Raw genomic sequence first — 14,331 nt, forward strand, 5'->3', positions numbered from 1 at the left:
AAGCAGACCGCAAGAGGAGCCCTGGAGCATGAATGGGTAATAGTGGATACTGTTTGCAATTTGTAAGCGGCCAGCCGGGCATGCGCGGTCGGCTCCCAACGATTTTCGGTTCAAACCTAAATCAACGATCAGCTGATGATCTATGTCATTGACTGATCGTTGTCTCTATTACACAGAGCAATAACTGTCCAAACCGGGCTAATTTGACCGATTATCACTCAGTGTAATGAAATGAAGGACTAATATAACGAAAACGTATCAAGGTCAGCACCCTATGCCTTATAGGGACATATCAGCAACTTAGTTTACCTTTAAAAGCAATATTATTTAGATATTTATATAATTGTATGTATGTTGATCACTGCCCAATTATATTATTTGAGCTCTGTTTGGAGATATAGATAGTAATTGTCGCCAAACATACTGTCAGTGCATGTCTTTATTTCCATGGCTCCTATAGCACTTGTCATACCGTAGCTAGAATTCTTTAGGGAAAAGTTACACATTTTTGAGCCAAGCCTTTGGCTTTGCTTAAATTTGGCAACTCCCTGGTCTGTATTGCCTTTGCCAAGCGGGTGAAAAGGGGACACGGCACTGCAAGAAGGGGGGTGTAATTTATTACAATGCATGCACGGACCCAGTGATCTCTAAGACTGCCGAAGAGGAATATACCTCTCAATAAATCCAGGGTTGTGGATACAGGCAGAATTTCAGTTAAGGGCTGACAAAGTTAAGGGGGCCAGACTAAGCGCGTGTGTCAATGCGTGATATGGTCGTAGCCTTTGTTCCTTTTATGACTGGAAACTGGAATAAAGAGTAACCTTTGGTACAAACTGGTGAGTGCCACAAATATTCTTTTATCGCTACTTGGAAGACTGTGTATAAAACGTCACTTTAAATACATTGTCCCGATGACTTTTTTTTTTTCCAGAAAGTCATTGGGAATCTTTTTAGTCATCGATGTTTTCTGTCAAAGTGGACTACAGCACAAGGCTCAAAGAATACACGCCATGCTAAGAAATAAAAAATCTAAGTGGTTTGAATAAATGAGGACAAATATAACCCCAGAATGGAGCAGCCAAATGTATTATAGAGAAACTGACACCAGCTAGATCTCCTCATTAATCAAAAGTCCCTATCCCTATAATAAAGGTATCTCATCCAACCTGTGAGCACCCTACTCTGTACTGACAAGAGCTTACTGATGGAACAAGTCTTTTATGGGTCAACAATTGACTAACACAGTAGCTCCCTATAGAGAGTACTAGAGAGAGTACTTTCTTCTATCTGGGAGATAGATAACTCGTGTAGGAAATTTACAGTATATCACAAATATTTCTATGGAAGCTTGTGAACCCACTGTAGCCAACGTGATCCAAAATGGCATAAGAAAAATCTCCGAAAGTAATAGCGTAGTCTGCAGTGATATTCTAGCTGTCAATATAAACAGAACCTTAAAAGGAAATCTTTCATTGGGTTTATGCCGCCTTTAATGGCAGTATGTGAACATACTGTAGCCTAAATATGTAAGAACATGATGCCGGGTGGGCAAGCTCCATAAGTGAGTTACCATCAGGCATCTAAAGGCCCCATACATGCCAACTTGAGCTGGGCCCCCTGCACTGGCTAAACCATTAGGTGTCTACCTCTACCCCCAAAATGACAACTTTTCACATTTTTTTAATAATATTCCATGAAGTAATTCATGGAGTACATACTGACTTATTAGCACACGTGCCATCGCAATGTAGGAACAAGCACAAAAAATGGGAAAAATACACCAAGTGTGGTATTACGCATCTAATTCTATTCTGTCTTCACGCTAATTGCTTTCAGCCTGGCAGCCATGGTTACAGGAGAGTGCACCTGTCTGGATAAGTGCAGCTGGGGCACAGTAGTCGCTACAAGCGATGATATGATGATATGAACCTGCAGCCTCCTACACCACAAGTCATAATACTGATGAGGTAAATTACAGGGGAGTTGAGTTTCCTCAGCGTTCAGCTTCTAATCTGCAAAGATTACACAGATCACTCTCCACGAAGCTCTTCTTGTTACTAAGTGCTCAACCTCAACTTTCACTGAGTATTAATTCAATAAGGTAAAACGTTGGATCAGAGTATGGCTTCTCTGCGTAATAAGAAAAAGGGAAGACAACAAATGGATACTGTATTTCTATATATTGTAAAAAGAAAAAAAAAGTATATAAAGGGTACAGCATACAGTACATTGAGTCATTAAATGCAAAGTGACTTTTAATGTGCAGTTTTAGGCTATGTGCACACACAGTAAGAGACCGGCTGTCTCTAAAAAACGGCCAGTCTCTAAAAAAAGATCATCTTGGCCGGTACTGCAGCACCAGCCGGATGATCTTTAGTAGGGATGGTCCGAACCCTCCGAGTTTCGGATTCGTATGAACCCGAACGCTCGGCATCAGATTCCCGCTGTCTGCCCGCTCCGTAGAGCGGGTGGATACAGCGGGAGGACCACCTGGAAAACTGGGATACAGCCTATGGCTATGGCTGTATCCCAGTTTTCCAGGTGGTCCTCCCGCTGGATCCGCCCGCTGCACGGAGCGGGCAGACAGCGGGAATCATTACCGAGAGTTCGGGTTCGTACTCTGTTCGGACCATCCCTAATCTTTAGCCCCGCAGAGTTCTGATGCGGGCGCATCACTGCGCGTCCACATCAGAACTCCCCACTGCACACTATAGGGCGTAGGGTCACTCCATAGTGTGCACTGACAGGGTTTTTTGCGGCCACTATTCAATGAATAGCTTCCACAGAAAAATGTCATGTTGGTTGTTTGTGGCGCCGCTAGGGGTCCCCGACCAGAGTGTATATTTTTCAACCCAAACGTTCCAATTATTTAAAATTTAGAACATTAAGGTAGGTGGTGTGATAACAAAATCTGAGACTATCCAAGTCTTGTTATGCTGCTACTTAGCCTAGTATTAGTAAGAGTAGAGAAACAGAAAAACATAAAAAGTCAAGTTGCCTAGCTAGGAGAAGATTGGGAAAGTTAGTTGCCTACCCAGGGTTGGCACCAAATCCAGTTCTTTCAAGGAGCTTCCAGACACACCTAGGGTACTAGCCACTCCCTGATCTAAGGACCATGCCTTCCTCTGCCACCTTCAATAGGAAGACCAGCATTAAATCTGTTAGTCTGAGAGGGTGACAGGGGTCAATGACTACTTAGTAATCAGAAACTTTAATGGACCTTGGTTTAGTTTAGACTGGTGCGATTTTCATCAACTGGACTCGTGGACTTTAACATTAGTTCAGGATAGTCACTAACTTTGCAACCACTGGAACTGTAAACTGTTCAAGGACTGTTACTCCATGTATATGGATGAGCCGAAACTAAAAGTAATGCTACCGACTTTACTGCACTCATCTCAGGTCTCATTCTGCCAACTACAATTATCCATAATGATCAGCACCTATACCAGCTCAGCATCATGGGTGCTCCAAAGAACCAACAACCGGACACTGTATTTGGGTGAGCCCTGGTTAAATTACATGGAACTAACATCGTGCACAACACTTGTGCAACCCCCCTATTTCCACTGCTATGTGTGCCAGAGGGGGCCTCAGGATCAACGGCTCCACTCCATGACCCACTTATGCTAGTTTGCAGAACTACAGATCCCAGAAGACCATTGGCATAGCACCTGCAACCACACAGTGGTATGCTACACATGTATAACCCTCTTGGCAATTCAAATGAGAGCCAGGGCCCATTCTTTTGAGCTCCATAGTCTAGTCCCATTTACAGTTAAGAATCCACATGTACAGCCTGCTTTCCCACTCCTAATGCAATTACAGTAAAACTAACCAGTTCTCTGAATCTGTGGGGATCCGATCATTCATTGTTACCAATAGGCTATAAATCATTGGGGAAAAAAACACAATCAAGTGTACAATCATACAGCTTTCTTTGTATAATACATACATTGTACAGCACTGTGGTCCAGCCCTCCATGGTTATACACTGGAAGACGGTCAGCACCGCAAATAAGATGTTGTCAAACTGAGTGATTCCATCATTGGGTCCAATCCATTCCTTACACGCAAATCCATTGGGACATCTAGGTACTCCACAGGGGCGAGGAGGATCCATTGCTTCCCATGCTACAGGTTGTATAATAAGAAATGGAGATGTGAATATAAGTAATTTATCCCATAGAAAACAATTAGTTGATATACTTTGTGGACATTAATATTTTTCCACATATGTTTTGAAATCTGAACCATTCAGATTATTACAGTATTACCTCTACTTGTGAACATACCCATAGTCATGCCCCAACATACTGTATTGTCATCAATGGTTGGTGGGAAAAATGTAGGATTAGTTTGGTTGCACTATGATTGTAATGTCTTGTCAGAAAAAAAGAGTCCATATTTAGGCCAGGTTCAAATACGTGAAACACCGGCCGTTCTGTGACCCGGCCGAGTCACAGAACGGCCGGTGTCAGTGAAAATCATCCCGGACGGTATTGCAGTATCGGCCGGGTGATTTAATTTGTGCTGAATTGGGATGTGGGCGCATCCGTGTGTGCCCGCATCCCAATTCACCATAACCGACAATGGAAAGTGCGTCCGAAGCCGCTCTCTCTATTGTGTGACCTGTCAGGCTTGTGTGGCCGCTATTCAATGATTAACAGCCGCACAAAACTGACATGTCAGTTTTTTGTGCGGCCGCTAGGGATCCTGGCCGGAGTGTATACTATTGGGGAGATTTATCAAGCTGGTATAAGGTGACACTGGCTCAGTTGCCCCTAGCAACCAATCAGATTCTACCTTTCATTTTCCAAAGAGTCTGTGAGAAATGAAAGATTGAATCTGATTGGTTGCTAGGGGCAACTGAGCCAGTTTCACTTTACACCATGTTTGATAAATCTCCCCCTATGTGTATATACTCCGGCCGGGATTCCCTCAGACTGCAGTGCACGTAACATTTGTATTAATCACAGCCGTTGATTAATACACAACTTACGCTGTGAGAACATGGCCTAAGGCTATAATTTTTTGGCCACTTTGCATTAATTTTTTTGGGCTGGCTGTCATTTTAACGGCAAAACACAGCAGGGTTATGCAAATTACAGACATCCAAAAAACGGCCGCAAAACGGCCGCGAATCCCACAATTCTACTGTCACTATGTTGCTACAGACATTTTCTTTATACTTGATGAAGGGTCAAGCGGACATTTTGTTGGTTTATTCATGCAGCATACAATCTATACAGTATTTATACACTGGACATATTACACAGGGGGATCAGGGCAATAAAGTGTACATACCGGACTGGTTCCTGTAACAGGCCTTGTGCAGTTTACCGCTGTAAAACTCAAGTCCAATAATTGCAAACATAAGAATGGCGAAAAAAAGCAGCAATCCAATCTGAAGCAGAGGGACCATTGCCTTCATTATGGATTTCAAGACAATCTGTAAACCTGTAAAGAACACAGCACTTTATGAGAAAGAAGCATAAACTTAAAGGGGCAATGAGGAGAAAAAAAAATTAAATCAACATGTGTCAGATAATTATACAGATTTACTTCTATTAAAACTTCTTTCAGTACTTATCAGCTGCTGTATGTCCTGCAGGAAGTGGTGCATTTTTTCCAGTTTGACACAGTGCTCTCTGCTGCCACCTCTGCGCGTGACAGGAACTGTCCAGAGCAGCAGAGGTTTTCTATGTTAATATGTCACTATGCTAAACAGTTCCTGACTTGGGAATTAACAAGAACAGAAAAAAACATTTTTAGGCTATGTTCACACTACGTATGAGACCGGCCGTTCCGTGACTCCAGCCGGGTCATGGAACGGCCGGTCTCTGGCCGGATCATCTTGGCCGATTCTTAAGTACCGGCTGGGTGATCTTTCCGGCCGCAGAGCTCTGATGCATCAGCACGCGCCCGCATCATAGCTTCCCATAGCCTACAGTGAAGCGAGCGGCCGGAGCGTCTTCCACGCAGTCCACCCACGCTACCCAAGGGAGTGGAACCCTTGCTCCCCACAGCCTGCCCCTTCCTTTAAGCAAGTAGGATTAGGGTCAGCACTTGGACCCTAACAAGTTTGGTGACATGCCAGAAATTTGGAAACGATGGTTACCCTTCAGTTTAATTTGTTGGGATATATACATATTGTAAGTTTGCACAGTATGAGAGAGAAATCTATCTGGCTGTGCTCATGCTTGTTTGTTAGCACGTAAACCAGTTAGCACTTAGAATTGTGACTTGTCACATTAGTCAACTAGGGATGTCACTATTGGTGGGTTCATAGTTTTCCGTTCATAGTTCACATTGTAAAAGTTTAAAGTTCTGCACTTATATCACTTTTCATTGGTGGTTGTTGTTTGATTGCACAGTTTGTGTTCACTTTTACCACTTTGATAGTTTAGAAGGATGTGTGCTTCCCCCCCCCCCCCCCCCCAAACATTTGCACTATGATGTACCACATCACCTTACTAAGACACCATGTATAGATACATTGTACTTTATTCTTAATTTAATATTTTCTTATTTTTCTTAAAGGGGAACTCTGGATCGAGGCAAGAGAAAATGAAACTTCTGCAGAAGAATATAGCATTTCTTATTACCTATCTATCCCAGTTTTGAAACTACCAAAAATCTATTTGTTTTGTGGTTTTTTGTTCTGTTTTGTGTTTCTGTATTTCCTGGTTGAGCAGATGTGCTCAGAACTACAGGTTCCAGAATGCATTGCTGTCCCTCTGTTTTAACCAGGCTGTTGCACAGAGTTAGGCATAATGGTACCATTAGGCAGCCTCAGAGGCATGCATACATATGCTGCCCGTACTGTTTCCTGTCCATTTCCGTTGTGTTTCCATCAATTTCTGAGGTTGACAAGTTTTCACACGACCTTCCCTCAGCTGTGACCCTCATAGGTGGAATGGGTGAGTGCTGATAAGGTTTATGATTATCTCTGGTTTGTCTTGTGCCATAATATTGCTGGAATAGGGGTTTTTGTACGGAATACCATTTTTTGTACCGTTTTTGTACCATTGCGACGCACCTAATATTTGATCACCCATTCATCCTATGTTGTTGTCTAATATATATGTATTGTACCTGGTTGTTTTTAAATATTTTTAGTGAGTTTTTATATATTGTTTTTATTTTGTTATCATCATAATTATGATAAATAAATTTTGCAGTGATTCAGAATCTATGCCCATAGTTTTTTGTTGTGTATTCATTGTCACAAACATGCATTTTAAAAGTTATCACATTTTCATCCATTAACTTTGGAAAAATGATATAGCTTAACAAAAGAAAGTTACACTTACTTGGGATTCCAGAGACTAGTTTCAGTGGCCTTAGTACACGCACTGCCCGCAAGGTACGCAGGTCTACGTGAGTATTAAAGTGAGTACCTGCCGTGGCCAAAATGCTGTAAAAGAAAAGAAAAAGTTATAAATACCACATTGTGCTAAACAGTGCAAATATTTCTTTCTCCTCTTCCAATTTTCACATTGCATCTCTTTAACAGAGTTGCAAATATGTTATCTCTCAGAAGATACAAAGAAAATTACAAAAAAAGTATGAGGTTCCTACTCGACTTCATGCCTTTTAAACAGTTTTGGACCTATGCTGGTGCCAACTCCTGTGCTTAGTTAGTTAAAATTGGTCCACTATCGCTTGCTTGCAACTTGCACCTGGCTCTCCATTGCAACATCATAGCTGTGAAACTTTAAACTTTGATTGTACTTCTTTTCAAGTTTTTCTCAAAAGAGGGAAAAAAACCCTGTGAAGGAAACCTCTAGGAAACCATGGCTGAAGGACTGCTTCTCTCTTGGGCTTAGAAGATAATACCAAAATGTATTGTGTCTTCAAAAATTAACAAACTACCTTTTTTAAGGCTGCCATAATACGTTATCAATCTGAACTTGCAAATCAATAACCGGCCAAATGTGCCCAATTCGGCCAATTATTGATCATTTCTTTAGGGCCATACCTAAAATCATCAGTCACCTACAGTATCCACATTACAGGTGTTCTCCTGTGTTCTGCTTCGTCCTCGTTCCCTGCAGCTTCAGAGTAGCCTGTCTTAGCTGACAGGCCGCTCAGTCAATCAATGGCCGTGGTGGTCTAAGGCTGCAGCGTGTGGGACCGGGGAGGAAATAAAGTGCAGGAGAACAACAGGAACGTCAAGAGTTGATGTAAACTGCTCACTGCTAAAGATGTCCGTGCAGCCCTTGCTAAACGATTATCGGGCCGTATAATAGACCCAGTAAATGATCGCCGATCTAGCAGATCTAGCTCGTTTACAGTATTGATCGGGCCATCATTGGTCTGTGCAGTAGCACCCTAAGATGTTAAAAACTTCATAAAAAAAAAAAAACAGCAAACCTCTGAGTGAATCCAGCCAAATGGATCATAATTATTTGCCCCATTTTATATCATATATTATATATTGTCAGGATAGGATAAATATAAAGGAACACATATTTTATGAGCATATAGTAATATTTCTTTAATATTTACTTTACTCCATAAGAATCTGTGAACAAAAACATATGGTATGTAACATCACAATATGTAGGAGAAATATCCAGGGCACCATGCAGCAACAGAAGGAGTGCGTCTGATTTCTAACATGAACATACAGACACCCCGGGTGCTGTCATACAGACTGTGTACTGTGCATTACTAGGGATTCTCCACTGTCTTACAATACCAGAAAAGTGAATTAGGTTTAATTTTGGTCAATTTTGGTGTTGGAAACTCTGCAGATTTTGTCGACTGCAATCCAATAAACCCTATAAACCTTAACATATACCACTGAAATAGAATCTGGAAATATGATAGTCTTTTGGCTTCTGTTAAGTAATGGTCCTCTATGGATACATATGCCATATATGCTAAGACCTTGTACAGTGCACAGGGCCGTTTCTAGGGCCGGGCGAGCCGGGCCACCGTACGGGGCGCCCACAGCTAGGGGGCGCCAGGCGGCGCCCGATAGTACCCGGCCCGCAGCTCCCGCATTATCAGGGCTGGCCGGGGGATCTGGAATCTAAGTTCCAGGTCCCCTGGCCAGAGAGACCTTTAGCTGTGCGTATGCACGCACAGCTAAAGGAAACAGTGCTGGGGCAGAGACAGAGAGGCTTCCTGTGCAGGCGGCTGTGTATGACAGGTGGCTGCCTGCACCGGAAGCCAGAAGAGGACGGAGGGACCTGAAGAGGAGCTAGAGGCTGCAGGGACAGAGGTGAGTAGCTGGTGGGGGATCCTGCACAGAGGGAGCCGATACGTCCTGATAAGCCCGCCTCCCCCCTCTGCGATAAGCCCCGCCCCCCCCCTTCGATAAGCCCCGCCCCCGGCGCCAGAGCTGATAGGTCACCCAGCTCTCCCCTAATCCTGTATGTCACTATATCAGTGTATAATGGAGGTCACCAGCTCTCCCCTATTCCTGTATGTCAGTATAATGGAGGTCATCCAGCTCTCCCGGCATCCTGTATGTCAGTGTAATGGAGGTCACCCAGCTCTCCCAGCATCCTGTATGTCAGTGTAATGGAGGTCACCCAGCTCTTCCAGCATCCTATATGTCAGTGTAATGGAGGTCACCCAGCTCTCCCAGCATCCTGTAATGGAGGTCACACAGCTTTCCCAGTATCCTGTATGTCAGTGTAATGGAGGTCATCCAGATCTGCCAGCATCCTGTATGTCAGTTTATAATGGAGGTCATACAGCTCTCTCAGGATAATGTATGTCAGCATAATGGAGGTTATCCAGCTTTCCCAGTATCCTATATGTCAGTGTAATGGAGGTCACCCAGCTTTCACAGCATTCTGTATGTCAGTGTAATGGAGGTCATCCAGCTTTCCCAGTATCCTGTATGTCAGTGTAATGGAGGTCACCCAGCTTTCCCAGTATCCTGTATGTCAGTGTAATGGAGGTCACCCAGCTTTCCCAGCATCCTGTATGTCAGTGTAATGGATGTCATCCAGCTTTCCCAGCATCCTGTATGTCAGTGTAATGGATGTCACCCAGTTTTCCCAGCATCCTGTATGTCAGTGTATAATGGAGGTCACCCAGCTTTCCCAGCATCCTTTATGTCAGTGTAATGGAGGTCATCCAGCTTTCCCAGCATACAGTTTGGGACCTTATAGGTGGGAAAGGGGAAGGAAGTTCCTGGATATGTATGGATCCTGAGATGTTTGTCTGGCAGGTTCAGAAGAGATGAATTGTAGCTGCAAGAAACCGTCATGGTGGTCTGAGCCGGATGGAGAGAAAAAGGGAAAGTGAGTAGAACATTATCTGTTAGGAGCGCTGCACTGCTCTATGCTGCAATACACACACTGCTTCTTCCTAGTATCCTGAATCTTAATAAAAGCCCCCTTCCTTCCCCAGAGCAGAACTGAGTGAGGTGGGGGGGGGAGGGGGCGCTTTTATCAAGATTTGCCCTGTTGCCAAAATGACCTAGAAACTGCCCTGACAGTGCATATAGTACTGTGTGTATAATTGCTCAGCTCTCATGTTCTGGGCACACTGTGCTATCAAAGTGTGATACTACCTACCCTGAAAATAAGACTTTTTGGAGTAGACTTAAAGTAAGCCTGTCACCCTGGGGTGAAGCACGCCCGACCCCCCCGTTACAGCCCCCTATACTCACCTGATCCCGCCGGGTCCCGCTTCTGGAGGTGGTCGGGTGACGGAGATCTCAGCCGCTGCAGCCCGGTGCGCGCGCTGAGAGATGAGTCCAACGCTCATAGAGAATGACGGAGCGCTGGACTCTCCTGTCATTCTCTATGGGTGTTGGACATGCTGGGCTGCAGCGGCTGAGATCTCAGTCACCCGACCACCTCCAGAAGCGGGACCCGGCAGGATTAGGTGAGTATAGGGGGCTCTAACGGGGGGTTGGGAGGTGCCGGGGTGACAGGTTCCCTTAAACCTTTCCTCGAAGTCCCGGTCCCAGACCCCATCCCACCGCCGAGAAATCCCCGTCGGAAGCCATGCGCGCGCTCACCAGAGATGAGTTTGACGCTCATAGAGAATTACTGCTCCACTCGGACTCATCTCTGGTTAGCGCGCGCACGGCTTCCGACGGGCATTTCTCCTCAGCGGGACGGGGTCCGGGATGGGACGTCAAGAGGGGGATAAGTATAAGGGGCTCCACCGGGATGACAGGTCCACTTTAAAATATAAGCCCTACTCCAAAAATAAGCCCTAGTTAAAGTCAGCTGACCAGATCCCTGACACTGAGTGGTAAGAAGATGCACAGAGGGGGGAGAGAGGTATGGAGGACTAAATAGAGGTGGACTTATATTATAGGAGCCTAGAGACAGTAGGACATACAGTATGGCAGCTGACTACCATATGGAGTGGGGCTACAGTGTAGGGGCATACTGTGTTTCCCTGAAAAGAAGACCTAGTCTAAAAATAAATATGAGCCATTTCCAGAGAAAAAAAATAATATAAGACCCTGTCTTATTTTCAGAGAAACACGATAGTACCAATATTTGATACTGGATTATTGGACTTTCTAGATTACTAGATGCCAGTTTTATAAATACCCGACAGAAAACAAGACTAGGCAACAAAAAAGTGTTGGAGAGATCCCGGCAATTCAGAAAATACTAAATTGGGCCCTTGTTCAACTAATTTCTTTAATAATAGGCTGGAGTCTCCCTCCCTTCTGTGATTCCTACAAACTCTGCAATTAGCAATCTAAACGTTGTTCTCAAGCCAGCCCCTTCCAACGTATCCATCTCCTTGACAATGGCCATTAGTAAACTTGTGTAGTGTAACAACTAACCACTTGCCTAATAATCTGGAGAGGAGTTATTGTCACAACAGTGACAACTGTATTTAACAAAAAGAAGAAAAAAAAAGCTCATTGGGTATTCAATAGTAAAAAAAAAAAAGTAAAAAAGATAACTGTAAATTACATAAACAAATACATAACTGTATATTAAAATAAATAAATAAATATAAATCTATATAAATATAAAATAAATATATATAGGCTATGTTCAACGTAAAAAATAAAGAAAAGGCTGTCGATTTTTATATTTATAACGTCCGCTTTTGCCGCAATTTAATTGACTGCAATGGCAATGCATTGAAGTTAATGGGAAGACGGATGTCCAATGCACACAATGCATTGAATAATGGAATTTTTTACCGCGGACGTCAAAATAATAAACATTTTCATTATTTTTGGACGTCTTTTGCAAACAGCGGACGTTTTTTGTTAGTTGTTCACACACAGTTATTTTTTCTTACCGTTCTTTCTCCATTTTTACTAATAAAGTCAATGGATTTTTCAATTAAGCCACACCCAAAGGCCAATTAGTAACCCAAACTAGAATAATGTACAAACACCAGTCATTGCACTAAGGGGAGGCTAGGCAGCTAAATAACGTCTGTTATTTTAGACTTAAAATAATGGACGTCATTTTAAACTAAGCTCAAAAGACGTTGTGTGAACATAGCCATAAACTGTATATTAGCACATACTATAGCTGACCCCCTGTATATCACCTTGAAAAACTGCAAAGTTTATCATGTCTAATGAGACTTTGATCAGTTCACTGAGGGATTAGGTTACAGATTTGTGGAGGAGAGGACCAAAGAGGAGTAAGTTGCATATAGAGACCGGGCAGAGAGAGACCATATAAAGAGGCCATCACAGCTTGTAGCCAGTGTTGTATTTTTCCATAGCATTCTATTTACAGAAGAACATCATAGAAGATAGTTGTATACTAGAGATGAGCGAGTAGTAAAATATTAGACTTTCGAGAATTCGAATCGACTATTCGAACGAGTATTCAATCCCATTATACTCTATGGGAAAAAAATTCGCGCCACTTGGAAATCAAAATTCGACCACTTGGAGGTCACCAAGTCCCCCATAAAACCTCCCTAAATGATGCAAACACCTCCAAATGACACTGGGACATTAGGGGGAGCATGCCTGGGTGCACCCAACACCCCAAAATCGCAGTATAATGCCACTCTCTGCAGTTGCTAAAGAAAAATATTTGCGAACGCTTTACGAACATTTATGGCAACGTTCACACATTTCCTTCGTATTTCTTGTGCAGTGTTACATACATGATTCCAATGTGCGTCCGCAGAACGTCATGTTATTCGCGTGTATCACGCGTAATGCTGTATGAACGTTACTGGAACAGAATGTATGACGTGCCTTTTACTGGGCTACTGAAACAGTATATATCAGGTGCTCTTAGTGGGCTACTGGAATAGTATGTATAATGTGCCCTTAGTGGTGTTAAACAGGGAAACTATAAGTCACTTGTACACACAGGGTACTGGAATGAATACACCTGCTGATGCTGCTGTTATATCATCTATTTCTTAGCACTGAGAAGTGCTTTGGATTCAGAGATGACTTTTTCGCTTGATCTTAGCCCTGAAAAGGGCTTTTGGGTTCTGTAGTAATCCTGCCTAACCAAAAAGCTACCAAAACCTATCTCTCCCTGCTCCAATAACTCTCCCTGACTAGGTTGAAAGCTCATCTGCGGTCGAGAGGCGGGAGCCAAGTATTTAAGAATCAAGGTCATGTGGTTCAGCTATCCAATGAGGGTAGACGACATTTTCGGGCTGCGTGCGTACTCCCAGGGTCCCTCACGGCCTCCTTGCATGGTGATTGGATTTTAAAAAGTGTCAACTGCGATGGGAGGGCTTTCGAATGTTTCACGCGTATTCGCCTCACTACTCGATTTAATTCGAATCTTTCGAATACCGCAATATTCGATCGAATACCTACTCGATTGAATCGTATTCGCTCATCTCTATTGTATACAATAGATTAGGGGCAATTGAAAATAGAATCCATATGTGAGTTATCCTGAAAAGTTACATAAAAGGTCAGGTACACTTTAGGAATATCCTATGGTAAAGGTAAATAGGTCATGCCAATAGTGGCTGTTGTATTATAACAAGAGATATTGGTGCCCATGTATAATTACCAAGAACCCTGATTTTCACAGAACTCTCCAAACCAAAAAAGAGACATTTTTATGGTGACTAACCACCCAATTCATATGTTGGTACATACAGCCATATGATTGATTGATTGATTGATTGATTGGTTGATTGATTGATTGATTGATTGACTGATGCTTTAAAGGGAATGTATCACCTACATTTTCTTTTACTGATTAGAGCCAGATACTAAAAGTTGTCTTTTACTCTAATCTCTTTCTATTTTCTGACAGTATTTTATTTTATTTCACGTTTTTACATTGTTATTGGAGCTGCCTTTTGCCTGACAGCATTGTTAACAGCATTTAGTGATATGCTTTACAGCAAGACTCATAGACATAGATGACAATTGAC

At 43.0% G+C, this 14,331-nt stretch overlaps 1 protein-coding gene across 5 annotated transcripts in view; it reads right to left on the bottom strand.

The window, feature by feature from the left end:
* CACNA1E (calcium voltage-gated channel subunit alpha1 E) overlaps positions 1-14,331 on the bottom strand; it is a 548,978-nt gene that overhangs the window by 109,819 nt on the left and 424,828 nt on the right. For 4 of the 5 annotated variants that reach the window (XM_069981148.1, XM_069981149.1, XM_069981150.1 and 1 more), the window contains 3 exons: positions 7,317-7,420; positions 5,308-5,460; positions 3,956-4,134 (listed from right to left, as the gene is read on the bottom strand). In XM_069981148.1, the coding sequence (XP_069837249.1) occupies positions 3,956-4,134; positions 5,308-5,460; positions 7,317-7,420 (436 nt within the window). Of the gene's footprint in view, positions 1-3,955; positions 4,135-4,295; positions 4,327-5,307; positions 5,461-7,316; positions 7,421-14,331 lie in introns of those variants that run through there. The other variant, XM_069981151.1, reaches the window with a different exon arrangement.

Source organism: Dendropsophus ebraccatus, chromosome 8 (assembly GCF_027789765.1).
Source record: "Dendropsophus ebraccatus isolate aDenEbr1 chromosome 8, aDenEbr1.pat, whole genome shotgun sequence".
In the NCBI taxonomy this organism is placed as follows: Eukaryota; Metazoa; Chordata; class Amphibia; order Anura; family Hylidae; genus Dendropsophus; species Dendropsophus ebraccatus.